Here is a 27,762-nt window from a genome sequence, read left to right as displayed (position 1 = left end):
CCACACTATGAGCCCTTAGAAAAGGTTTCTAGATGAACTGATTTTGGTGTGAGAACTTCTTTCTTATCACCAATTCAGGATCCCTCACTTTGGTTCTAGCATTTTATTGATCTGTTTATGTATTCCTTTTTTTATATTGATTGGACATCTTTATTCAAATGCATGTTGGTACTAAATCAAAACATTTTATAGATTCTAAAGCTTTTTTAAAAATTCCATATTTTGATAGATACCACTCGCTCCAAAAAGAGTTATGAAGTGGATGGACGTGAGTATCACTATGTGTCAAAAGAAGTATTTGAAAGCCTCGTGTATAGTCACAGGTAAACTAGATGTTCAGAATCTGGTTCTCTCCTTTGGTTATTTTACCTTCAAAAGAGATCCACTATTTTTGTGCATTATCCAAAGCTCCCAGGATAATTCCTTTTTTTTCTGAAGAGTTAAGCAAGGAAATGTAAACTGATACACTTGTACACTAACTCATTGGGTTTGGAGTGGGAGCAGAATTGAATTGCAAATTTTAGAGACTTGGAGAAAGAGTTAAGTCCTAGATCTCCTAATATTTTTTTTCTCCTGTTGATTTTCCACTCATTCTTCTTGTGCTAGCAAAGTCCACATATTTATATCCTATGTTACTACTAGTAATATTTTACTGGTCGAAGGAGTTCTTATTTTCCTTGTGGCACTCTTGCAGGATGCTCGAGCATGGTGAGTACAAAGGCCACTTGTACGGCACCAGTGTGGACGCTGTTCAAACAGTCCTTGATGAGGGAAAGATCTGTGTCATGGACTTAGAGCCCCAGGTAGGTCTGTGGTGGAGCGTTTCCCATCTGCCCAAGGTAGTGAATGAATATCATGCGTTTTGTGCACATCCTGTAGATTGAGGTTGAGACATTTTATTGTGTTAGTCTTTTAGGGATAAGACCACTTACCATATCTAAGGGCTAGCATCATACGTGAGGGAACATTTTGCCAATATCTTGTCTTTAGTTAGGAAAGAAGTCTTGCGTTTCACATACCAAAAGAAAACTGAGCTGGTGGCTATAAAAAAGTTGGAATCCTGCTTTGACCTTGATCGCAAAGGCATCAAGGACATTGGTAGGGGGAAAAAGATGTTGCCTGACACCAGGAGGGGAGGTTCCTGTGTGGTTGCACCTGCAGCTACCTCTGTGAGACCATATGTGTGATGGGGCAGATGCGAGCATGTTAAGACAAGAGTACACAATGTTAAGACAAGAGTACACAAAGGGGCAAAAAAAAAAAAGAGTACACAAAGGGGTGCCTGCGTGGCTCAATGGGTTAAAGCCTCTGCCTTTGGCTCAGGTCATGATCTCAGAGTCCTGGGATGGAGCCTGGCATCGGGCTTTCTGCTCAGTGGGGAGTCTGCTTTACTTTCTCTCTCTCTCTGCCTGCCTACCTCTCTGCCTACTTGTGATCTCTGTCTGTCAAATAAATAAATAAAATCTTAAAAAAAAAAAAAAGAGTACATAATGTGTAGTCTCCATTTTCTTGATCCTTGTATTTTGGGGTTTTTTGTACTCATTTAAAAATATACCACATGCGCTAAAGAGAATGAGGGGACGAGATAGTTGTTCTTCCTTTGGTCAAGGCTGGTGGTCAGTGTGAAGGTATCGGTAGTATCCGATATAACATAATAACAAGAGGAAAGGGAAGTGAGAGTGAAACAGAACTGATCCACCTTTAGAGTTTGTCTTTGTCTTTGTGCCATGAAATTATGTATAGAATCCTATTCTCAGATTTCATTAGGGTGTCATGACTAGTAAGAGGAAGAGCCAGTTTAAACTTAATTTTGATCCTAGAACCTTCTCTCTTAATTATTAAAATGTTTATTTTAGAGTTGAGGACTTGGGGACAAAGGAGAATAAATAAAAATAAATTAGCTAAAAATAATTGCTGATCTCTGTTCTTAGAAATTTTGAGAACGTTTGTGTTGACTCTAAGAACTTAAGACTTCTATTTTTAAATGTGCACTTAATTTTTCTGTGTAGGGTATTCAGTTAGCTCGAACCCAAGAACTGAAGCCCTATGTCATATTTATAAAGCCACCTAGCATGAGCTGTATGAAGCAATCTCGAAAAAATGCCAAGATCATTACAGACTACTTTGTGGACATGAAGTTCAAGGTAAGATACAGAAGAAATAGATGAATATATATATTTTTCCTAGTAAAAACTCACCATATTGTTTCTACAACATCCCTATGTTAAGGAATGTGATTTTTGTTTCTAATTAAAAACGCCCTTATGATTTACCCTTTTTACTGGACATGATTTGTAGATATTAAATAAAGTTTAATAAATGCTATGATGCTGCTCTTATTTTTTTCTTTTTTCTTGTCTAGCTTAAAAAAAAAAAAAAAAACTCCCACCACAGTTTGCAAAACCACATGGAAATTCGGTGTGCATAAGATTGACATTTATGTTTCATTATTCAGTGTATGAAAAAGTTTGAGAATTTACTTTAAAGAATGAAGGGGGAGCCTGGGTGGCTCAGTAGGTTAAGTGTCTGTTTTCAACTCAGGTCATGATCCAGGTCCTGGGATGGAGCCCCCACCCCATTCCCTGCTGAGCAGGGAATCTGCTTCTTCCTCTCCCTTGCCCCTCTCCCTGCTTGTGCATACTCTCTCTCAAATAAATAAATAAATAAATAAATAAATAAAATCTTTTAAAAAATTCTGTAGTGAATATATCTTATCTGTAATATGAGGGATCTATATAAAATGTATTTCTAAATGCAAACATGTATTAATGATGGAAATTATATAGGGCCTAAGACAGGTGGGATTAATCAGTGAATTCTGCCTAGAATAGGTAATTTTTTCCAGTTTTTTAAAAATTAAATCCACCTTAACTATTTTAAATCATCATAAACATTCAGCAAGATGTATAAATCTTACATGTAGCAGCTCAATGAATTTTTACATGTGCCTGCAGCCAGATAACCATCACTTAGATCAAGATACTACATTCACTTATTTGTGTGTGTGTGTGTGTGCGTGTGTGTATGTTAAAAAACACATAAAACACAAAACTTACCCATCCTAACCATTCTTTATTAAAAAGATTTTACTTATTTATTTGACAGAGAGAGAGAGAACACAAGCGGGGGGAGTGGGAGAAGCAGGCTTCCAGCTGAGCAGGGATCCTGATGTGGGGCTTGATCCCAGGACCCTGGTATCATGACTGGAGCCAAAGGCAGACACTTATCACCTGAGCCACCTACGCTCCCCCCATCCTAACCATTTTTAACTGTACAGTTCAGTAGTGTTAAGTATATTTACATTGTGAACAGATCTCTAGAACTTTCTCATCTTATAAAACTGAAATTAAACATATGGAATGCATCACAAATTTGCCTGTCTTCCTTGCATAGGGACCATGTTAATCTGCATTGTTTCCAATTTAATACATGTGCTGCTGAAGTGAGCAAGAGGTATATTTATATAATCCCTTGTTATGAATTCTGTCTTCATACTTCTTGTGATTACTCTATGAAAGTCTGATTCTTTAGTTTGCATTTCAGACAGTGGAGTCCATGGATATATTCTCTGAATCTTATGGGCATTTACAATTGTGTTCTCATTTTTATGGTGATCTAAACAAATTAACAAAATTGTTTCTGGGTCACAAGTATGGTCATCTGATAAAGGAGTACTGTCACAACATTTCAGTGCCATGCATTTGTGTATGTGTTTATGATTGTACAGGCAACAAGTTGTACTATTTTAATTGTTGTGGACAAATAAGAAAATAACAGCAATGAGTTTAATGCATAGTGCCAAATGAAGGTCAGCTGACCTTCACTAAATGAGCATTTCATAATAGTGGAAATAGACAATATTAAAGGTGAATTAGGTCATGTCATCATGAAGCAAGGGACAATTAGGGTATATCTAATTCAGTAGAACCAGATCATACCATACTCGTGTTGAAAGTCGCAAAATAATGTCATTCTTACCAGTATTTAATTTCAGGAACTGTTATTTTACCTTATAAAAGTCCATCTTTGAAATTTATGTATAAGTTATAAATTCAACTGATAACTTTTTTTCCTTTTCCTTTTTTTTTCTCTTTCTTTTTTTGTTTTGTTTTATACAGTTTGAAAGCTTCAAGTATTTAGATAATAGAATAAGATAATTTAAGTCCAAATGGGAAGTTGAGACAATTGTTCTGGCTACCATTTCTTTGTTTTGCAAAACCTTGACCAGGGAAACATTAAGTAAGGCCAAAAATAGAAAACATAAATTTTGAGGTTTAGAATATAGGACATTTATTTGACCTAAGTATTTTTATCAATAGCTTCACAACTGAACGTCACAGCAAAACAAATTGTGTATCATTTCTATTTATCTCATTAAGTCTGTGCTATCCATATTTTTCTATCTGTCATAAAGGATGAAGATCTACAAGAGATGGAGGATTTAGCCCAAAAAATGGAAGCACAGTTTGGCCAATTTTTTGATCACGTGATTGTGAATGACAACTTGCAAGATGCATGTGCCCAGTTGGTGTCTGCCATTCAGAAGGCTCAGGAGGAGCCTCAGTGGGTACCGGCAACATGGATTTCCTCGGATACTGAGTCTTAAGGAAGGCCTCCTGCTTAATGCTGGAGTTTTAACAATAGTCATCTACTACAGAGCTCTGGAGTAACAGCTGCAATCTGAAACAGTAGTATTTGCCCCCATTATAGCATCTGCAGATGTAAATGTGGTGCAATTTATTAATTAATCTTATTTGAAAAAAAATTGCCTTGTATACATATAGAGTTACCTTCTTGGCTTTCAGGAAAAAAAAGATGTTTTCCTTTTCCTCATATGTAGCAATGATAAGAATACAAACAATGTTAAGCCACTGAGTATGAAAACGTTTTACAGATTTTGTATGGTCTTTGTACAATTCAGATAAGAGAGCTTCCCTAAATAAAATAAGTAGTACTTAATTCCAGAAACTCTATTTAACCTCATGAAATTTCTGTTTTATGAAAATGGCTTTTCCAAAAAGTGCCTACTTGACTGACTCGGTAAGAAAAAAGAGTTAATGTACACATTTCACATCTAACATGAAAATTTATAGAAATGGCACTGCCGTCATCATTTATACATCAGTTCTACAAGGAAAAATTTATTCTTCTGATCAGAGTTGTAACAATCATTAATTTGCCTAAAAGCCAATATCCACATCATGCCTAAATTAGGAAAGGGCAATTGACTTTAGTCCTAGAGACTCATATCTGAGAAAAGCACTAGATGAGAATGCTATTCCAGGAAGTCTTTTTTTTTCTTTCCTAGGTCTTGAGACTTCTAGTCAATCTTGCTGCCCCTGTATCTGTCTTTTGCATCATTCTCTAATGTTCCCCATACCCACACCGTCCCTCTACCCCTCCAGTCTCTTTAACTATAAAACAAAGTGCATACTTCAAAATATTTTTAATTTTTGCTTAAAGTGATTATCTTAAAAAAATTAAACCCAACCCCCCCAAACCCAATCAAAGAAAATTAAGTCACTTAATAATACATGAACTTGTTGTTTTAATACAACTATGTTGTTTTGAGAAAAAGCTTTTCCAAGCTTGATTACAGAGATGGAGGATAAGCAATTGGCGAAATTTTGAGAACTGCCTGTATCAACACACAGACAGGCAGACACACACACAACTGGAAGAAATCTGTTACTTGTCTGTGTCAATATATACCCATCCTGAAATATTGGGCTTGGGGGTGGGTGGCGGGCGTCCCTAGCACCCTACAAAGGCTGTGCATGAGTTGTGTCTTTCCACAATGTCAGCTTTATTCATTCATAAAGCAGGTTTACAGAATTTTAACAGGTGTAGGATTCCACATTGAATGACATTTCACTACCCGTTTAATTTGGCTTCACATACGCCACATAAGAAATACAAAGTCACACAATAAACGAGATACAGGGTAAGAAGTTAAAGAACCAAACGCCAAGTCAGTGAGTGAGTGCCTAGTTGGAGGAAAACTCAGTCTGGCAGGCGGCAGCTGGGTGCTTACTGCTTATTATGTTCACGCAGTGGAAGGGTCTTTTGTTGAGATTAGACGGCAGAATGCTGTCAGGCATAGAAGCGTCAGCGTCTGGACAATCTGACAGTTTGCTCCACTTTTAAAGGAGTTTAATTGATCTTTAGCCTTCCAGACCTTCTGGTTCTAGTGATTCTCAGCTCCAGGTTCTTCCAGGCATTCCTGGCCTTGCTGACCATCCGTTCTTGGTACCAGCTGCAAGCTTGGATTTTAGCTGTACCTAGTCTCTCCCCGCCCTCGGCGGCCTCCCCGATTCATTACGTCACCGCTGGAAAACCGCGATTCCACGAAGCTTCCGCCGGGCTCACCCGGCGCCTCCCTAACTCTGACGCCTCGGAGGGCGGGGCTTGGCCCGGCGGAGGCCGGGGGAGAGCTGGTCCCGGAGCTGCAGCCTAACCAGACGCGGGCACATCCCCGCCTCTCGCAGCTCCCGGAGGCGGGGGCGCGGGGAGCCAGGCTCGGGGCGCCGGCGGTTGCGCTGACAGAGGCCGGCGGGGAGAGCGCCATGAGGGCGGACTCGGGGCTTCGGCTGGAGGCCCTCCCGGTGAGCGGTGAGGGGCGCTTCGGCCACGGGAAGTGGCAGAGGCGGAGGGTGCTCCCCCGACGCCTCAGTTGCCTCCGGGGCGGGGCCGGTGCGCAGGGCTGGGGGTCGCAGAGGGAGAGCCCCGCTCGTGGTGTCTGCGCGTCCCCCCGCTCGGTGCTCACAGGCTTGCACCCGAGCGGGCGCTTCAAGTTCGTTCCGAGGCCAGGACGCGGGCGTGAAGTTGCCGGGGGCCTGAGGTCCGTGTTGCTATGACGACGCCTCTCCTGGTCGCCTTCTCTGCCCCGGGGTGTCCCGGGACAGCCAGCGAGGCCTGCCCTGCGGACTCTCCCGTGGGCGTCCCGTGGGCGTTTAGCCACCCAGGACAGAGACCGCAGTTTCCGAGTGGAGGCTTTTCATCATGGTCTTTTCCCGCCTCCCTCGAACCCATCACTGCGGCCACTTGGGAAACCATGGGTAGAACCGTGGTTGCCCCCTGGAATCTCTCTTCCCGGGCATGTCAGCCCCGACTCCGACGTCCCCTTTCCCGCAGAGCTAGACCGCAAAGGCGCGACCGGCTCCCCCAGCGGGCGCTCACCCGCCTTTTGCAGGGAAGGGGCGGAGCGCCGCCGCCGCCGGTGCCGCGCAGTCCGATGACGCGCAGCGCGTGCGCGCGGCCGGCCCGGCAGGAGCCCGCGGGGGGCGGGCTGTGCGCTCCCCGGCGCCTGGCGGCCGGCGGCTGCGGGGAAGCCCGGCTTTAGACAGAATGGGAAAGAAGCAGGTGGTAAGCGAGCCTTAGTTAGAGTTAAATTATTAGGATTTTGGCTTCAGGTGAGCCGTCCGACTTTTGAGGGCTCAAAGGTTGTCCTTGTGGCTGGGTGACACGTCGTTTTTGCGGGACGTTTGAAATGGTTAAGTGTCGTGTCGACTGAATCCTTGGAGAGAACGCGATCCGGGGCATCTCTGCCGTAGTTCTTTTTAGGACTGTTGTTCTTTTCCAGTTGTAATTTTATCGACAGGATAGTGTTAAGACAGCCTGCTTTGTCCTGACCTCGTAGCATTGGTATTCATCCACTGAACGAACGGATTGCTAAATGGGTCGGTCGTAGACCGAACTAAAAGAGTGTCTGCAGTGGAACCCTTTTGAGTCCGTGTCCTCTGCAAGCAGCATGAGACACTTGGAACATTAAACGGATTTCAAGGCATTTCTGTTAGTATTTTATTTTGAAAGGTTTCAGAATGCTTCTCAACTGTAATCTCTCTGAACTGCAAACACAAATTTTCATGTAAAGTATCATTTGTAGGGTGTATGTGTTTTTTTTAAATTCTCTGCCCTAAAACGCATTCCTCATGCTGTATTCACAGTGGGTTTTTTTGTTTCTTGTTTTTTTAAAGTCTGTTACTGTGGTTTAAAACCTCCATTGGCTTCTTACTGAATTAAAACAAAATCTGGAATCTTCCCCTTTTGTCTTCAAGAGCCTAATTTATCTGGCCCCTGCCTACCCTCGGTAACTGTGCCACAGCCTTACTGACCTTTTTTTTTTTTTTTTTTTTAAGATTTTTTTTTCCCAATTTATTTATTTTCAGAAAAACAGTATTCGTTATTTTTTCACCACACCCAGTGCTCCATGCAAGCTGTGCCCTCTATAATACCCACCACCTGGTACCCCAACCTCCCCCCCCCCCCCCCCCGCCACTTCAAACCCCTCAGACTGTTTTTCAGAGTCCATAGTCTCTCATGGTTCACCTCCCCTTCCAATTTACCCAAATTCCCTACTACTCTCTAACGCCCCTTGTCTTCCATGCTATTGGTTATGCTCCACAAATGAGTGAAACCATATGATAATTGACTCTCTCTGCTTGACTGATTTCACTCAGCATAATCTCTTCCAGTCCCGTCCATGTTGCTACAAAAGTTGGATATTCGTCCTTTCTGATGGAGGCATAATACTCCATAGTGTATATGGACCACATCTTCCTTATCCATTCATCCGTTGAAGGGCATCTTGGTTCTTTCCATAGTTTGGCGACTGTGGCCATTGCTGCTATAAACATTGGGGTACAGATGGCCCTTCTTTTCACGACATCTGTATCTTTGGGGTAAATACCCAGGAGTGCAATTGCAGGGTCGTAGGGAAGCTCTATTTTTAATTTCTTGAGGAATCTCCACACTGTTCTCCAAAGAGGCTGCACCAACTTGCATTCCCACCAACAGTGTAAGAGGGTTCCCCTTTCTCCACATCCTCTCCAACACATGTTGTTTCCTGTTTTGTTAATTTTGGCCATTCTAACTGGTGTAAGGTGATATCTCAATGTGGTTTTAATTTGAATCTCCCTGAGGGCTAATGATGATGAGCATTTTTTCATGTGTCTGATAGCCATTTGTATTTCTTGATTGGAGAAGTGTCTGTTCATATCTTCTGCCCATTTTTTGATGTGTTTGTCTGTTTCGTGTGGGTTGAGTTTGAGGAGTTCATTATAGATCCTGGATATCAACCTTTTGTCTGTACTGTCATTTGCAAATATCTTCTCCCATTCCGTGGGTTGCCTCTTTGTTTTTTTGACTGTTTCCTTTGCTGTGCAGAAGCTTTTGATTTTGATGAAGTCCCAGAAGTTTATTTTCGCTTTTGTTTCCTTTGCCTTACTGACCTTTTATCTGAAACCTTTTATCTCTCCTGAATGACTTTGTATTTGCTCCCCTTTGTCTCCTTTCTTCTCCTTTCTTATTCAGGCCTCGGGTCAAATATCTCTGAGAGACTTTCCCTAAACTGAAGAAGCACTCCACATCCCCGTGTGTGTGTGTGTGTGTGTGTGTGTGTGTGTGTGTGTGTGTGTATCTTCTAATACTTAAACAGTACCACAGAAGTACCATAAAAGCAGGGATTTCTTTATTTTGTTCATTTATAGATCTGTAGTCCTTTGAACAGAGCCTGGCCTCTGGATAGAAAGGAGTGTAGGAAGGAAGGAGTTTTATATGAAATTTAGAAATGCTAGGACAAGTTTAGAATTGCCCATCTGATTCTCATAAGTACTTCCTAGGTTTCATTTGATGAACAGGGTTAGCAAAAGATTTGATGTAATGAAGTAAAGATGTTTTGAGACTTTTACTTATAATTTTCTTCTCCCCGTAGCGTCCTCCACGAGCCCTTCCACCTGTGCCAAGGTAAAAATAAGTTACAGTAATTTTATTATTGAGTTCTAAAAATGCACAATGGATAAAGTGAAAAAATTGACTAGTATCATTGAAAAATTATAATAATTCAGAAAAGACTTCTTGAAAAGTCTTCCTAAAGGTTTAAAGGTTAAAAAAAAAGTTCAAAGATTAAAAAAAATCCTTGAATATTAGGATAATGGTTGTAATTAAATGTTTTGTTTCAAAGCCTGAATGTCAACATAGTAGGATAATGGATCCATTTTGAATGTTTTAATGTCTCGTTTATCAGACTTTTGATCCTCTTTTGTTTGCTAGAATAGTTTCCTCAGAACTTAAGCTGATTTTAATCAGTGACAAAATAAGAATTCTTAATCTGCTTAATCCACTTTATGAATAGACAGTAGGAAATATGTATATGTAAGTTCAGAAAATATTAGGATTATTTTGTTAGTAGCTTTATGAGCTTTTTACTTATAAAGAATAAGCTAGTTTATAAACTAGCCATGTGAAAGCTTATTTTATTTTAAATTTATAATGACATCAATTATCAGTCTGACAATATAATAGATTTCTAATTAATAGTTTCTTTTTTTTGTCTTTTCCTAATTAAATTGGGTCGGTGGCATATAAAGTGCTAATCAAGGTGAGTTAGTTCACTCTTAATGTAAAACTTATAAAATTTGGAGTTCAAAAATTAATTTTTTTCTTAATGTTTTTCTTAAAGTTGAATCTGAATGATATAATTTATAATATTGCAATATTCTTTTATCAAAATAACCTCTTTTGACTCCCTTTTTTTAAATGAGGGTTGATATATAACAGTAGTTGTATGATTGATATTTGACTCATTCTTGAATGGAGTCACCTAGAACATAACCGCTGGCTAATTTATAGTTCTATAATAGAGACAACATTTTCTTTTGTCTCATTTAATCAAGATGGACTATATTAGCCTCAAAATCTCCAACTTAATATCATACAAGGTTATTTCTGGTTAATGCAGAGTTCGCTGTGACAGCAATCCAGGGCAACTGTCTTTCACCCGTCTTCACTAATGCTGTAGTGATTCAGGCTGCTTTCATTCTGCACTTCTCCATCTTATCATGCTTCAGCAAAGGAAGAAAAATCTGGCTCTTTCAATGTTTTGGCAGATTGCTTCTGCTCACAGTATATGGCCCAAACCAGTCACAGGCCTCCACATCTAAGTGCAAGAGGGCTGGGAAGTGTAGGGGATCAGATGAGTATTTTGTGAGCCCACTTTTCTGATATTAGAAATGTCACAGTTTCTAATATTATTGACCAAACATTGAGCTACTGGCACCTTGCTTTAGGCTTTCTTTGACTTTGTCGATTTCTTTTCTTCTTTTTTTCTTTTTTTTTTTTTTTTGAGTAGGCTCCACACCCAACATGGGGTTTGAACCCTGGACTCTGAGATCAAGAGTCACTTGCTCTACCAACTAGGCCAGCCAGGCACCCCCTGAATTTGTCATTTTCTTATCTTCTTCCCCTAATGTGTAGGCTGGACCTAGGGAAAAGAGACCTGAAGACCTAAAGTTGGCTGGACCTAGGAAGAGAGGGAAGGATCTTCCCTACTAAAAGTTCCTTTTGACTGTTTTCTGCATCGAATTTTAGGCAGACTTTTCTGTTGTTGTTTTTTTCTGTTTTATAGGTGATATTCCACTTAGTCGTCCTAAGAAAAAGAAGCCCAAAACAAAGAACACACCAGGTAAGATGTTGCTCTTTTTTGTGTGAGATCACAAGTCTTTCCAGGACTTCAGGAATGACAGATATCACAATCAGGGAGAAGCAAGGCCCCAGCAGTCCCAAGTAATTGCTCTGTTGAGGACAGAATCAAGGTCAGTTTAAAGTAATGGGATTCCTAGTGCTGGTGAGGACTAAGGTTGTGGACAGCCTGAAGGGTGTCTAGAAGCATTCATGGAATAAAGGATTGTGCCACTTAAACTCTTACTTCTGTACCATTTGTGGACTCTTTGGTCTTTAATCCCTAGACAACATAAATTGTCTTAGGCTATGATTGGTTCCAGACCTTTGAATGGGATACTGCACACAAGGTCCTTGGATCCCTCATTTTAGTCAGAGCATTTCTTCATTAGAGCAAGAGTCTGAAGGCAAGGCCATATCATCCAGGTATTAAAGGTTCTGTAACGAGTAGGTTCTGTGAACTTCTTTTTGTCTTCGTTAATCCACTAGTAATCCTGGATGTTTTATCGGTAACTTAAATTCAACATGTTCCAAATCATTACCTTCAGCAGTATATCAGTTTTTACCTCTAATAGATTTCTGTTAATGGAATTCCCCACTCTCCTGGTCACTCAGGCTTAAAACCTCAGTCAGTTCTAACTGGTCCTTTTACTCTACCTGCTGCCTCTTACAAGTCTTAAGATGTGAAAATATCAGGATTTGTATGTAGTGATATAGTAAAAAGAAACTTTGATGATTGATTTGATGTAGCAAGTACTGAATTTATTATAACTTATAATGTGATACAAGTGTGGGTTAAGACCAGTTCTTATAGGCATTCCAGTTCCCTTCTTTTCATCTTTTTGAGGCTCAGTGATCTCTCCTCAGATTGTCCTGTGTTTTCCCACTCTGCTTTTCCGTAGGTAGTGCTTCTTTGGAAGGCCTTGTTCAGACTGCTGTTCACAGGCCATCTGAGGGCAGTGAGCCGCCGACTAAAGAATCCACAGAGCATCCAGAAGAAGCTCCTGTTCAGAGGAGACAGAAGAGGACAAGGCTACCTCTTGGTATGTGAAGAAACCAAGGTTAAGTTGTAATAGTAGCTGTGATTTTGGGGGTATGATTAAAAACTTCTCTGTTCCCATTTTTCCCCACCCACATCCCCCCTTTTTTTTTCTTTATTAAAATTTTTACTATTAGAGTAATTCTAATAGTTCAAGACAAGAACACTGTAGGCGGTCTCTTTCGGTCATATGTCCATATATTGTGAGGGAAGGGATACAAATTCAGGATTAAAAGAGAAAGTTCAGAACTTGGTGTGTATAAAAATTTAGTATATGATAAAAATGGACATTTCAGATTAGCAGGGTAAGGATAGATTCGGTATTAACAATAATACAATGAAAGAAGAGTCATCATTTATTGAGTCTTACATTGTCCCAGGCACTACTCACAAGGTAAACAAAATACCATCAATTGGCAATGGTTTTTTCAGCATATAAAATTCAAAAGTGATAGGTAAATGTTGATGCAAAAGAAGTACATTCGTATACTGCTGATAGGAGCATAAATTGGTCTGAACTTTTAGGAATAGACATAATGACAATAGCTACCATAATTAAAGGATGTTGACTGCAACATTATTTATAAGAGTAGAAACTGGTAATAACCAATAATAGCTAACAAAGTGATACTGGCTAAGTAAGTCATATCTATTTAATAGAAACCAAATATATATATATATTTTTAAATATATATATTTATTGGAGAGAGGGTGAGAGCTAGAGAGAGCAGAGAGAGCACACACAGAGGGAGAGGGAGAGAGATAAGCAGGTTCCCTGCCGAACCTCAATCCCAGACCCCCAGGATCATGACCTGAACCAAAGGCAGACACTTAACCAACGGAGCCACCCAGGCGTCCCCTGTTAAAAGGATTAAGGTGAAATAGTGACGTAGAAAACCATAAGTAATGTACTGTTGAGTCATCATCCACATAAAATAGTATATATCAATGGATCTTTTTTTTTTTTTTAGGATCCTATTTTTATAAAATATGTTATATTAATTTCCCAGGTGCCATAAGAAATTATCATTAACAGAGTAACTTAAAACAACAGAAATTTATTGTCTGACAGGAAAGAAGTCTGACATCAGGGTGTCTGAGGGCCACTCTCCCTCTGAAGCCTCTAGGAAAGAATCCATCTTCGCCTCTTCTAGCTTCTGGTGCTTGTTGGCAGTCCTTGCTGTTCTTTGGCTTGTGGCAGTTTAACCCCATTTTGTACCTCTGTCTTCACCATCTTTCCATGTGTACCTCATCTTTCCATGTGCTTCTGTGTCCATATCTTGCTCTTTTTTTTTTTAAGATTTATTTATTTGAGGGAGAGAGTGCTTGTGCACATGCAAGGGGAGGGGCAGAGAGAGAAGGAGAGAGAGTCTTCGTGTTGAGCTTGGAGCCTGATGAGGGGCTCGGTCTTGTGATGCGAGATCACCACCTGAGCCAAAACCAAGAGTCAGCTGCTTAACCAACTGTGCCACCCGGGTGCCCCCATATTTTGTGCTTCTTGTAAGGATACGAGTCATTGGATTTCAGGCCATACGAATCCACCATGATCTCACCCTAAATTGATTATAGCTTCAGAGACCCTATTTCCAAATGAAGTCTCATTCACAGACTGGGGGTTAGGACTTGAACGTACCTTTCAGGGGGACACAATTCTACCCACAACACATGTATATGCATCCATATATATAGTAAAAACAATGGAAGGATATAGCAAAGTGTTGACAGCGTTAGATTTTTTGGAAGGAAGAATTAGGGATTTTTTTTTTTTAAAGATTTATTTATTTAACAGGGAGCACAAGCAGGGGCAGCAACAGAGGGAGAGGGAGATGCAGTCTCCCCACTAAGCAGGGAGCTTGTTGCGGGGCTCTGTCCCAGGACCCTGGAATCATGTGAGCCGAAGGCAGACACTTAACTGACTGAGCCACTCAGGTGCCCCTAGGGATGATTTTTATTGTCTTCCTTTCTTCATTTATAGTTTATTAATTTTTCATACACTGAGCATTATGACTTTTATAGTAATTAGAAGAAAGACAGTGGGTTTCATTTGAGTAAAATAAAGGGATGGAATAAAGATTGGGAGATTAGCTCTTTCCTACTAACATCAGTCCCTGATGAATGATTTGTTAAAAAATAATTTCCTTGACCAGTTACTTAGTCTTTTAGAAAATAGTGAGTCCTGATTGGATGAAAGAATTACAGGAAGAGAGGGCAGAAACTGGAAAGTCCATAAAAAGCTCAGTTTTTAGAGCAAGATGAAGTGGGATACTCCAGTGCCTGGGCAGAAGAGAGGAAGAAGAGAGAAACGATGCTCAGATAGTTTTGGTTTATTTCATTACTGGCAGTAAATAGTTGAATTAAAACTACCATCTTAGTTAATTCAGTGAGGGTACAAATGTGAAAATCAAGATGGCTACCAGTACCTAGTTTTACAATTTATGAAAAATGTATTTACAGAAAAGAGTTGACCATTTTTAGAAAATTCAGGACCCAACAAAGTTCTGGGCCAAAGAGCACCTGTCATGGTCATTCCAGAATGCACCCACCTTTGCAGGTAGAGATTTATAGGTTTCTGTGTTTTTGATTTTACTTTGTTTTGTTCTCGGATGACTATGGTAGGCTCAGCTTCTATTGTATTTCCAATTTTAGCTGTAAGTGTTTTATTAAAATAGAATTTTGGGGCTTTGAGGACATTCCAGGAAGCCATTGCCAGTATTTTCAGATTGGAGGAGTTAGCTAGCATCTGAGGAGTCTCTATTGACTTACTTAAACTTGATACCCTGTGCTCAGGAAGGAGTTAACATAGCAGACCTGAAACTGCTCTCATTAGAAAGGCCTGCCTGCAAGGCTGCCTCTTTACTGGCTTCTGGAACTTGGCTGGTAAATAGTTCCTACACTGATATAAAACTTCCCTAAATTATAAGGGCGATTTACTGTGCATTTGTGTACACAATATGATTTATGCTGAACACCTGCTTTGCTTCTGGGAGTCTGGAATTTTGGTATGTGTGAGGCAGGGGGTGCCTCTGTGTTTAGGTGCCACTAAAAGCCTTGGGTGCCGAGTTCGTAATGAGCTTCCCTGGTAGAGAAAGTCACACATGTCAGCTTGTTGCTGGAGGAATTAGCGCATCCTGTGTGACTCCATTAACAAACTCTTGGAAGCTTATACCTAGTTCCTTCTGGACTTGGCTCTATATGCCTTTTCCTTTTGCTGATTTTGCTTTATGTCTTTTCCCTCTAATAACTGTAACTGACTGTAAGGACTTGTGAGTATAATGACTTCTGAATCCCATGAGCCCTTTGGGTGAACTGCAGGTAATCTGGGGTCTCTCCCAGGGCTCTGGGTGTTGGATTATTTAATTTTTTCTATATTTTTTGGCATTGCAATTTCAATATTTTTGGTGTTTAGAGGTATAAAATTATAAAAATTAGTAAAGTGGTGAAAAAATTGGGGCCTCATTAAAATTTTTAAAGTTACCTTGTCATAAAAGTTTTATATATTACTTTTCTTTTTACATGATAGACATTTGAAAATTTAATCTACTTTATTTTCAGAATTGGAGACTTCCTTAACCCAAAAGAAGACTTCTTCTTTATTACGAAATGAAAATGGTATTGATGTGGAGCCAGCTGAAGAGACAGTTATTCAAAAACCTCGAAGGAAGACAAAGTAAGAATTTAGTTGTTCTTCTAAATATTCTTCAGGGATACTGTGCTACTTAATTCAGAGGTACCTTTTGATTAAGTCTTATTAAACACTTTAAGATAAGTGGGATTACAAAAATATCAGTTAAGCCAACTAATGATAAATTTGAGGAGAGTAAGCAACCAAAGAAGTAAGATACTGTATTTAATTAAGGACCCTAGGCGCTCTCTCTAAAAAAGGAACATCAAGAGAAAATATTACATAAGTAGCAAAAATTAAATGCGCAAGATACTGAAATTTGAAGGTAATATTAATAAAGTAGGCTATTGTGATATAGTTTCTGATATTAATAGAATTCAGGTTATGATTATTTCAGCAATAAATAAATGTGTATTTTAGTACAAAAAATTAAGTTGTGGTTAAAATAGAATGGCATAGTTTAAAAAAGTACACTGGGAATTATATAACACTATGGTTTGTTTTTAGAAATAACCCTGTATATTGTGATCAATATTTATATAGAATCCTACCATTTTAAGTTTAGAAAGAACCTTATAAATAATTCAGTCACTTCATTTTCCAGATGAGAAAACTGAGGCCCACATAAATGTATGTGACTTGCTGCACGTAACAGTTAAGAACAGATCCATTTAAGTAAAAACCAAATTTCTCAACTCCCAATCCAGGGCTCTTTTATAGGTATGTGGGTCTGTAAAAATTCAACAGTAATCCGTTTTTCTTACATTCTCCCTGATGACAGGAAAACCCAGCCAGCAGAATTACAGTATGCCAATGAGCTAGGCGTTGAAGATGAAGACATAATTACTGACGAGCGAAGTGGCCCAGAACAACAGTCCGTATTCACTGCACCCACTGGAGTCAGCCAGCCTGTAGGCAAAGTGTTTGTGGAAAAAAGCCGTAAGTCATTCCAGTTTTGGAGCATGAGCTTTCTGGGATTTACACAAGGGTATCCTTTGATTTAGTAATTATATTTCTGGAGATCTGAATTAGGGATAAAATAAAAATATGGACAAAAATTTATACACAAAGCTGATCATCATATTCTTGAGAGTGAAAACTGGAAACAACATAAATATAAAATAGAAGGCGTATGATTTCAGTCAGATATGGTATATTTATAGAATAAAATCTGCACCATTAAAATAATGTTTAGGGAGAATTTTTCATTTCATAGGAAGATTTAGTGAAAAACACACACATACATAGTTTGATCTCAACTACAGAAAAATGTGTAGGACCAAAGACTAGAAGGAAATGTGCCAAAATATTAATGCTGGTTATTTCTGGGTTATAGGATTGTGGGTGATTTAGAAAATCCACCCCCAACCCCCACTTAATCCATTCCCTTATTCTTGTACTTTACCAGTTTTTCACAATTGGTGGTGGTGGTGGTGGGGCAGATAATGATACAAATTTTATAACTAAAAATAAATGAGAGAAGATACATGATGATATTACAATATTAAATAAGAATTACAGGGACGCCTGGGTGGCGCAGTTGGTTGGACGACTGCCTTCGGCTCAGGGCGTGATCCTGGAGTCCCGGGATCGAGTCCCACATCAGGCTCCCAGCTCCATGGGGAGTCCGCTTCGCTCTCTGATCTTCTCCTCGCTCATGCTCTCTCTCACTGTCTCTCTCTCAAATAAATAAAATAAAATCTTAAAAATAAATAAATAAATAAATAAATAAGAATTACAACCTTATAGCTCCAGATTCTTTTGGAAGGTAGTTCTGACATTATATAGTGTGCATGGATTATAAGACTGCATTTCCAGTGTTTAAGAAAAACATACATAAAGCGTGATTACAACTATATGTATCCCATGGATATACTATGAGTATGCTGCCTAAAGAACTCAGTGAGCCATAAACATTAGTTCAAAAAATTTACAATTTCGATTTCATCTATACCATTTTAGAATTTCTGTTCTGTAAGATGTCATCTAAGGGATCTTCAAGTTCTAAGCCAATGAGAAACTTCTGATCCCGGGAGGCTGCCTTCGCCAGGGTCTCACAGTTTGTTAGTGCGGAACTGGGACTTGAGTGGAGGTTTCATGGCTTCTGGTCACGTGCTTTGACTAGTATATTGTGTTGCTATTTAATTTACTTCTGTTTTTAAGCCATATCAGTCAATCCTCATTTTTAAGCAATATCTTTTTTTTTTTTTTTTAAAGATTTTATTTATTTATTTATTTATTTGACAGAGCAAGATCACAAGCAGGCAGAGGCAGGCAGAGAGAGAGGAGGAAGCAGGCTCCCTGCTGAGCAGAGAGCCCGATGCGGGCCTCGATCCCAGGACCCTGAGATCATGACTTGAGCCGAAGGCAGCGGCTTAACCCACTGAGCCACCCAGGCAGCCAAGCAGTATCTATTTTTTATAGTCTGTTTACTAAGCAGCGTTGTTCAGTCCTCATTTTTACTCTTGTTTGCCTCAAGCTCAGCAACTTCCCTACTGGAATAACTGACCACATAAAAGACACCTGTTGTCTGCCCAGAAGTTGTCTTTTCTTAGGGAAAATTAGATGTTACACCTCTTTCATCCTCCCAAATACTTGGCAGCCAGATTTGGCAAAGATAATTGAAATGGAACCTTCCCTCCTTCCTGAGGTCCATTGGTAGATCTGCAAGAAGGAGCCTCGTGACCAGTACAAGGGGAAAGCTCTGTGCACATGGGGCGGCTGTGCTGGCACTGATACTTGTCACCACAGTCTTCTCAAGTTTGTGAAACAACCTTTTTCTTCTCTGTCATCACAGAATGCCACGCCGCACACACTGGCATCTTTTCCTAAGAAGTTTGAAGGTTTTCAGACATCGACTTATCTTTGTCATGTTGACATTTAAACTTTAATAAACTTCCGAAGTCTCAAAATCAGACTTCTGTAGATTATGTCATGTTAAAGATTTCCAGACTTTGTTCTGAGTGGGAAGTTCCTTACTGTATTTCATTAATTATAATTGATTTCTAAAACTGTTACTTTAACATCTGTTTTGGGATGAGAGGAAAGTATGTGGACTTTATTTTCCCTAAAGATAAAAAGATAGCATAAGAAAAGAGCCTTCTCAAATTGGTACGGGATCAGGGAGAATTTTTAGATAGAAAACAGCAAAATCTCAGTCCCAGGGTTCTAACGGTGTGAAATAAGATAAAAACAGGGCCAGGGTTGTCTCTTGCTGGTTGTTAAGAATTGTGTAATGTGTACTTAGGGCGATTCCAGGCTGCTGATCGTTCAGAGTTGATAAAGACCACAGAAAATATCGAGGTGTCGATGGACATGAAGCTTTCCTGGACAACCAGAGATGTCGCACTCTCGGTCCACCGGGCCTTCAGGTGGCTGCTTTTGTTGGACTTAAAACAAATGTTCTCTCCTTTTTCTTTTAAGGTGTTGATTGCCCAATATTGTTTTAAAAAAACGGACAACTTAAAATAGTCAATATGTATATTTTTAAACACATTTAATTGTAGTTAAATCTTCTGCCTGTCAGTGTCATACTAAGAAAAGGCTCGTTTTTACTTTTTTGAAATGTTGAGTTTTATTTTTATATTTGAAGAGATTTAAAAAATATTTTAGCTTTTTACTTTAGTAATACATTTTTAATAATTAAACCCTTTTCCACTCAGGATGATTGGTCTCTTCTCTCACGGCTTCCTGGCTGGCTGTGCTGTGTGGAACATTGTTTTCATATATGTACTAGCAGGAGATCAGCTTTCTAACCTCTCCAACCTTCTGCAACACTACAAGTCCTTAGCATATCCATTCCAGAGTCTTCTCTACTTGCTTTTAGCTCTAAGTACAGTTTCAGCTTTTGACAGGTAAGACTATTGTGACTGTACATCCCTCTAACTTTTCTTCAGGTGGAAATGTTGAGCAAAATAAGTCCCGACTATGACAGTCTTCAGAATATAATTATAATATGTTAATATTATTTTGACTTTATTTTAAAACCAGGCTGTTTCTGATTGTTGAGGGCAAAGGGGGTGGGAATACTCAGAATGCATCCTTAAAATCTAAACCCATTCCAGCATCAACCCTAAGTCTAAAATTTCATCCAATTTAATCAATGAAAATAGCCCCAAATATCTTCTAAATCATCTGAATCAGGTATGGGTGAGACTGTCAGTATTGAATGAGTTGTTGTTTTTAAAGATTTTATTTATTTACTTGACAGATCACAAGCAGGCAGAGACGCAGGCAGAGAGAGAGAGGAGGAAGCAGGCTCCTCGCCGAGCAGAGCCCAATGCGGGGCTTGATCCCAAGACCGCGGGATCATGACCTGAGCCGAAGGCAGAGGCCCAACCCACTAAGCCACCCAGGTGCCCCTTGAATGAGTTTTCTAGGGCTTCTGTAATGAAGTACAGTTGGCCCTTGAACATCGCACGGGTTAGGTGTGCCGACCTCCTGCAAGTCAAAAATTCATATATAACTTTTGACTCCCTTAGAACTTAATAGCCTACTGTTGACCAGTAGCCTTACTAATAGCATAAATAGTCAATTACCACGTATTTTTTGTACTATATGTGTTATATACTCTATTCTTCTAAAAAGGTAAGCTAGGGGATGCCTGGGTGGCTCAGTTGTTGAAGCAGCTGGCTCTTGATTTCAGCTCAGGTTATGATCTCGGGATTCTGGGATCGAGCTCCACGTTGGGCTCAAGGATTTTCTTTCCCCCCTGTCCCTTGTCACACTGGTGTGCACACAGTGCCTGCATGCTTGCTCTCTCTCAAATAAATAAATCTTTAAAAAAAATTAAAAAGTAGGCCTGCAAAAAACAAAAATTATTAAGAAAATCATAAGGAAGAGAAATACCTTTACAGTACTGCTCTATATTTATTGAAAAAAATCTGCATACAAGTAGACCTATGCAGTTCAAACCTGTGTGGTTTAAGGGCCAACTGACTCCAAACTGGGTGGCTGAAAGCAACAGGAATTTATTCTCAGTCTGGAGGCTAGAAGTCTGAAATTAAGGTGTTGGCCAGGTTGGTTCCTTTCTGGAGGGCTGGTGCGAGAGTCTCTTCCAGGCTTTTGCTGAACTCCAGGTTGCTGGCGACCCTTGGATTTCCTTGGCTTGTGGGTGCATCACTCCAGCCTCTGTCTTGTCATACGGTGGTCTTCCCTGTGTGTCTCTTCTTCCAAAGACACCAGTTGTATTGAATTAGGGCCTTCAAATGACCTCATCTTAACTCAGTGCATCTGCAGAGACCCTATTTCCAAATAAGGGGTTAGAAGTTCAGGATGTCTTTGCGAACACAATTCAACCCATTAAGAAAAATAGCAACTTGTAGCTTGATGATACGTGTAATAGAGGTAGAATCTGAAGAAATTTTGCAGATCAAGTTTAATTTGTTTCTTTAGAGTGTCTTACTCCAAAACAATGTTGGCTTAATCTAGTTAAATGTTTTATGTGGCTTTTGTAAATAAGATGCTCTTTCATGTGTATTTAGTATAAACTGTAGTTACTTAAAGCTTAATAATAGACAGTGTATGTGGCCTCTGCCTTCGGCTTAGGTCATGATCTCAGGGTGCTCAGATCGAGCTCTGCATCAGGCTCTCTACTCCACAGGGAGCCTGCTTCCCCTGCTCTCTCTGCCTACTTGTGATCTCTCTCTCTGTCAAATCCATAAATAAAATCTTTTAAAAAAAATAGAGAAGGAAAAAACATAATCCAGGGAGTACAGTTTTGTTTTATTTATTTATTTGTCAGAGAGAGAGAGAGAGCGAGAGCAAGCACAGGCAGACAGAGAGGCAGGCAGAGACAGAGAGAGAAGCAGGCTCCCCGCTGAGCAAGGACCCCGATGTGGGACTCGATCCCAGGTTGCTGGGATCATGACCTGAGCGGAAGGCAGCCGCTTAACCAACTGAGCCACCCAGGCGTCCGCAGGGAGTACAGTTTTGTGAGAAGTTTACCAGTGCAATGTGACAAGAGGCATTTGTATTTTCTAGGATCGACTTTGCTAAAACATCAGTAGCGATCCGAAATTTCCTTGCCCTGGATCCAACAGCTTTAGCATCTTTCTGTGAGTAAATACTTCCATTTGATAATTGTGTAATACTTGAATTACACTGTAATTTTGAACCAGGAAAAGTTTAATTTTACTTTTAGAATGATTTTATACTATTACTACTTATAAACATTATGTACAGATGTTCAGTGGAATTTCCAGTTAAAAAAACATGATAGACATAATTTTGATAGAATCATTTTTCTATAGAGGTTGATCTAGATAACTGTTAAAAGTTGAATTAAAAAAAAGTTGAATTTGTTCTCTATTTCTTAATATTTTGGTTTTGTATTTTCTGCTTCATATCAGACAGATTCAACTGACATGGCATTTCAGTAACAAATTCTATTTTGTATCTTTTTGATAATTTGGGATACATTTTGTTCTAAGTTATGAGAATAGGAATAAAATTAGTTTTAAGACCTTGAGTAAGTCATTTAATTTCTTAAAATATCTTCTAGGTTCTTGTAATGTCTGATGATGAAATAGTAAGCATCTCAAAATACCCTTCTGTACCCATATTCTTTAAGGATAAGAGAAGGCTAGCTAACTTACTGAAATTGATCAGATGAATTTCTTTTGTCATCATCCCCCAAAGTATAGATTATTTTTGACCTTACAGTGATCTATAAATTCAAAATAAACTAGGTTGTTAAAAATACATTATTAGTAATTTCATTTGTCTTCTTCTCAGTGTACTTTACTGCTCTTATATTATCTCTGAGTCAGCAAATGACAAGTGACAGAATCCATCTTTACACACCTTCTTCTGTCAATGGTAGCCTCTGGTAAGATTCACAATAGCAATTGTTGATGGTAATAATAACAGCAACAATGGGAGTAATGGTACTATTCTTATCCTTCACTCTTTTACATTTCTCATTTATAAATAATATCGAAGGCCCTGTTTTTGTTTCCAAAATTACGGCAAGAAAATACCCATTACATTGGTTAGTGGATAACTATTTTTACTTATACCTGCATTTTTAACGAAATGTATTCTTTTTATAAAAATCTATTTGAGATTTATTAAGTTATGATTATAAGATTAGTCATACATAATGAACTGGAGAAGCCTTCTACCCCCACTCCCAGTCAGGGAGTCTAATATCGCCTAGTAGTGGGAGTAGGTGGCTGGAACGGAGTCTGAAAACCAAACAATGCTGGAAAGAGAGCAGTCTAGGGAGAGCCGTCCCCTGCAGATCAGTGGCCAGTCATGAAGCTCACAGGCAAGTTGAGCGTCCAATTCACAAAACTCAGAGGGGCAGTGTTTTGTGACGGAGTGGCTAGGGGCTTGAGTAGCATCACAGTAGTTGGTAGGGAAGCTTAGAAAAATTGTTTGGCAGTACTAAATTTTCACTTTTGTCAATGTATAAAGCAGATTTGCTTAGAGTTCAGTAATTTGAACCTTTGTTTCCATGGTTGTGTGTGTGTATGTTTGTGTATAGTTATTTTATAGGGAAATTATATAGGATATATTTATTTCATGCTTTACTTGTTTTTTCTCTAGGTGAGGGCTGCTATTTTTTTAAAGTTCATTAAATAGTTATATTTAAATATATGAACCCAAATGTAGATATTTATAATGAATATTTTCTATACCTTTAGGGCAGCAGGTGTTGAGGAACAGGTTCTCCAGCCGTGGATTGTGGTGAATCTGGTGGTGGCCCTTCTGGTTGGACTCTCTTGGCTTTTTTTGTCTTATAGACCAGGCATGGATCTTAGCGAAGGTATTAATGAAAAAATAGTGGGGCGCCTGGGTGGCTCAGTTGATTGAACGTGTCTGACTCTTGATTTCAGCTTGGGTCGTGATCTCGGTGGTCAGGTCACGATCTTGGGGTTATTGCTCAGTGGGGAGTCAGTTTCTCTCCCTCTGTACTCCCCCCCCAACTCTCGTGGGTACACTTGCACCTGTCTCTCTCAACTAAATCTTTCTAAAAATAAATAATAGAGAATATCATGAAATCTGTTGATTTTATAAATGTCCTTTTAATGGATATAGATTGTGATAGTCTGATAACAAAGATTATTTAAAATAAAATAGCTAAGAGAAGTGACACTAACGTAGTGAAACAATGCCAAGAGAAACAGAGTGTCTAGGAGGGCCGGAGCCTCCAAGTACTCACAGAAAGTGCGTCACCCATGTGCGTATTTATATTTCAGAGGTGTTTCTTTTCTTGGAACCCTTCGGGTATTTTGTAGAGTCTTTGCCCTTCGTTTCTCCTCGTTTCCTCCTGATCAAAGTATCTCTTAGTTTGCAATAAATCATGCTTCAACTATGTAGCCTTTGTCAGACCCGTATTCATTCTTACCTCCTCGTCTTCTTGGCACAAATTCTTCACCCTTCATTGTCTAATGAAGCATTTAGTAATCCCAGCTTTAGTGTTCCCAGTGGAAGGGGGGATTTACTAATCCCTAGTCCCTGGCCTCCTTTTGGAACACCAGGAGGAGAGGAGTCTTCTGAGCGAACCGACAGTCCTTGAGCGTGACGCTTTAGAACTCTTCGTGTTTGGGGTGTCCGTTTGTTTTCTTGGCAGATGTTCCGCGGTTTCACCCTTGAGTCTCTGGTATTTTGTGGACTTTGGTTATGATTTTATTCTTGATTAGTTAAATATCTTGAGCCTTTCACTGCAGTTTGATCAACTAATTACAACCTCAGAAGTCTTAGAATTGAGAATCATCCCAATATTTCCATTTGTAAAAATGAAGACAAAAGACGTAATCTGGTGCTTTTAATTCATAATGTACCTTTTTGCATCAGAATTCTCATGTTCCTCCAGTGAATATTCTGTTGCTTTATTCCCTTAGGTTTATTTAAAGTATTTTTTTTAAAGGTCTCTTGGAATTTACATATTTTGCTGTTTTTTGTTTTCACTTAGTAGCATCGTTTTTAGTCATTCGTAGAATTTTTCATCTAATATTTATGTCAAAGGACTTTATTAAATTCCTTAGGTCTTCTTTTTCTATATTTCTTAGTATTTTGGTAAATGACACATGTATATGCTAAGTAATAGTCTAAATGTAGAAATGTCAGCTAATAAACCATTCTATGCTGTGTTTGGGATTGAAGCTGGATCCAGCTGGGCTTGTGTGGTATTGAGCCTAAATCACAAAGCGCATGTTACTTACTAAATATTTCCAGAATCCTGCTGTCTTTTAGGTCCATGTGAGTCATATAACATTTTATTTCCATGGAGATAAAAAGAGTAAATATAAATTGAGGATGATAACACTTTGCTTATTGGGTTGTAGTGGTGATTAAGTAGGGTAACACATTTAAGACATCCTGGCACACGCCTCCTGTTAGTTCCACATGCTTGCTCTGCATCCGGCCCTCCATTGTAGATTGCCGTGGTCACTACAGAGTTAGACCTTTCCTCTGTTTTGTGACCTGGCTTGTCTAAGTGACTTAAATTTTCTGGTAAGAGTTATTATCTTGTCTCCATTATATATATGTTTTATTTTTCAGTGGTTTACATTTAAAACTTGAGCATTTTTAAATGCAAACTTACACATTTCTCATTCACTACCTTTTAAATCAGATTTCATTATCGTGAATTCTTATTTGTACTTGAGGGTTTTCTATTATATATATTAAATATGTCAATATTTTGAGAGACTGTTTAAAACTAAGCTGTAAAATTCTTTTTGAGTTACTGGGAAACCATTCTGAGTATGATCTGTTCATTTTCTCTCCCAGAGTTGATGTTCTCTTCTGATGTGGAAGAATATCCTGAAAATGACAAAGGACTCAAAGCCTCTTCGTAACGCCAGCTCACCTGCAGTGTAGTAATGGCCCCGTATTTAGAATTTTTCCTAGTCTTGTTTTTAAGTGTATTTTTATAAGATATGTACAGGTATATTTGGAATTGATCTTTTGATTATAGAGTACTGAAAATTTTCTCAATATTATGGAAAATGTTAAAACTTGAGTCTGCAACTCATAACCAAACATTAATCTCTCTAGCATTATTGTCTTAATGAGAAAGGAGGTAATGAGCTAGAAACCAGCAGGTGAGGTGTTTATTTCCTGTTTTCTCAAATTAGTTGCATTTATAATCATTATCTTATAAAGCTCTACTACAGAAACAGCCATTACTTTAGTGTTACAAAATATACATCAGGTTTAAAAATAAAATGTAAGGACTAGGATAGAAGAGGGCAAGAGACCTTTATTTTTAATGTCTCCTTACTGAATAAATTAAATATGAAATTTATCTTTTTTCAGATTGGCTTGGTGGTTGTGGTTATGTATCATGTAATAAGCATAATATAATTCAGCTTGAAAGATGGTTTACTTCATGACTAATAAAAAGAAAGTGTACCTTTTCTGTTTGAGAAGTTTCATATTGGGACTACACCAAAATAAAAAGCCTTTGCACAGCAAAGGAAACTGTCAATAGAAGGAAGGGCAGCTTACTGAAAGGGAAAAGATATTTGCAAGTATTTGATATATTTGATAAGGGGTTAATATCCAAAATATATAAAGAACTTATACAACTCAACACTAATAAACAATTAATCCAATTTAAAAATGGGTAGAAGACCTGAGTAGATATTTTGCCAAAGAAGGCATACACATGGCCAACAGACATGTGAAAAGCTGCTCAGCATCACTAATCATCAGGGACATGCAAATCAAAACCATAACGTGAAATCACCCTTACACCTATCAGAATGGATAACAAGTGTTGGAGAGGATGTAGAGAAAAAGCAACCCTTGTGTACTGTTGGTGGGAATGCAAACTAGTGCAGCCACTGGAATACAGTGTGGAAATTCCTAAAAAAATAAAAAATGGAGCTACCCTATGATCCAGTAATTCCACTGTTGGGTATTTGCCCAAAGAAAACAGAAGCACTAATTTGAAAAGATACATGCACCCCTATGTATATCGCAGCATTGCTTACAATAGCCAAGGTATAGAAACAGTCCAAGTATCCAACCATAGGTGAACGGATAAAGAAGATGTGCCAAATACATACAATGGAACAGCACTCAGCCATTTAAAAAAGAATGCAGTCTTAACATTTGCAACAACAGGGATGGACCTACAGGGTATTATGCTACATTAAAAGAGTCAAAGAAAGATGATTACTCTATGCTTTCACTCATGTGGAATTTAAGAAACAACAAAGACCAAACAACAACAGCAAACCTGACTCATAAATACAGAGAACAAACTGGTGGTTTCCCGAGGGGAAGATGGGTGGGGGGGGGATGAAATCGATGAAGGGGATTAAGAGGTACAAACTTCCAGTTACAAAGTAAGTCACAGGGTTAGAGCGTACAGCATAGGGAATATAGTCAACAAGGTTGTAAAAACGTTTGGTGAAGGAGGAGGGGGCCACAAGTCAAGGGACGTGGGGGATCTGTAGAAGCTGAGAATAGTTCTTGACTGACAGCAAGAAAATGGATGTGGGCTCAGTCCTATATCTTTAAGGAACTGAATTTTGCCAACATCCCACATGAGCAAAGAAACATCCCCTAGAACCTCCACAAAGAAATTCAGCCCTGCTGACACCTTGATTTTATTTACTGTGACCCATATCAGACTTCTGATGGACAGAATGCTAAGATAGCCAGTGTGTGTTGTTCAACCTGC

The 27,762-nt window shown here is 39.0% G+C and overlaps 2 protein-coding genes and 1 non-coding gene across 5 annotated transcripts in view; 2 read left to right on the top strand and 1 right to left on the bottom strand.

Annotated features, from left to right (window-relative positions):
- The window catches only part of MPP4 (MAGUK p55 scaffold protein 4), a 36,906-nt gene extending 31,893 nt beyond the window's left edge, over window positions 1-5,013 (top strand). Inside the window, exons 14-17 of the mRNA XM_044241317.1 lie at window positions 230-323; window positions 695-803; window positions 2,010-2,144; window positions 4,415-5,013. Of these exons, the coding sequence (XP_044097252.1) occupies window positions 230-323; window positions 695-803; window positions 2,010-2,144; window positions 4,415-4,606 (530 nt within the window). The 3' untranslated portion in view covers window positions 4,607-5,013. The remainder of the gene's footprint in view (window positions 1-229; window positions 324-694; window positions 804-2,009; window positions 2,145-4,414) is intronic.
- LOC122903850 lies at window positions 3,349-3,450 on the bottom strand. Its single transcript, XR_006384062.1, has one exon. It is a non-coding gene; the product is annotated as a U6 spliceosomal RNA (small nuclear RNA).
- A 1,441-nt stretch (window positions 5,014-6,454) lies between the features above and the next one.
- TMEM237 (transmembrane protein 237) lies at window positions 6,455-26,488 on the top strand. Of its 3 annotated transcripts, none has more exons than XM_044241315.1 (13): window positions 6,455-6,605; window positions 9,713-9,744; window positions 10,368-10,378; window positions 11,405-11,461; window positions 12,360-12,500; window positions 16,049-16,163; window positions 16,900-17,057; window positions 19,366-19,489; window positions 19,781-19,972; window positions 22,101-22,174; window positions 22,854-22,947; window positions 23,768-23,889; window positions 25,860-26,488. In XM_044241315.1, the coding sequence occupies exons 1-13, from the start codon at window positions 6,567-6,569 to the stop codon at window positions 25,925-25,927; spliced, it is 1,227 nt and encodes a 408-aa protein (XP_044097250.1). In that variant the 5' UTR covers window positions 6,455-6,566; the 3' UTR covers window positions 25,928-26,488. The 3 variants fall into 3 exon arrangements, 2 of the variants coding, with proteins under 2 accessions (XP_044097250.1, XP_044097251.1); XM_044241316.1 differs by lacking the exon at window positions 6,455-6,605 and adding an exon at window positions 7,298-7,365; XR_006383762.1 differs by lacking the exon at window positions 22,854-22,947.
- Window positions 26,489-27,762: the final 1,274 nt, after the last annotated feature.

This window comes from Neovison vison, chromosome 3, assembly GCF_020171115.1.
Source record: "Neovison vison isolate M4711 chromosome 3, ASM_NN_V1, whole genome shotgun sequence".
Classification (NCBI taxonomy): domain Eukaryota; kingdom Metazoa; phylum Chordata; class Mammalia; order Carnivora; family Mustelidae; genus Neogale; species Neogale vison.
Note: the sequence above shows the minus strand (reverse complement) of the source record. Positions and strands in the feature narration are given on the sequence as shown.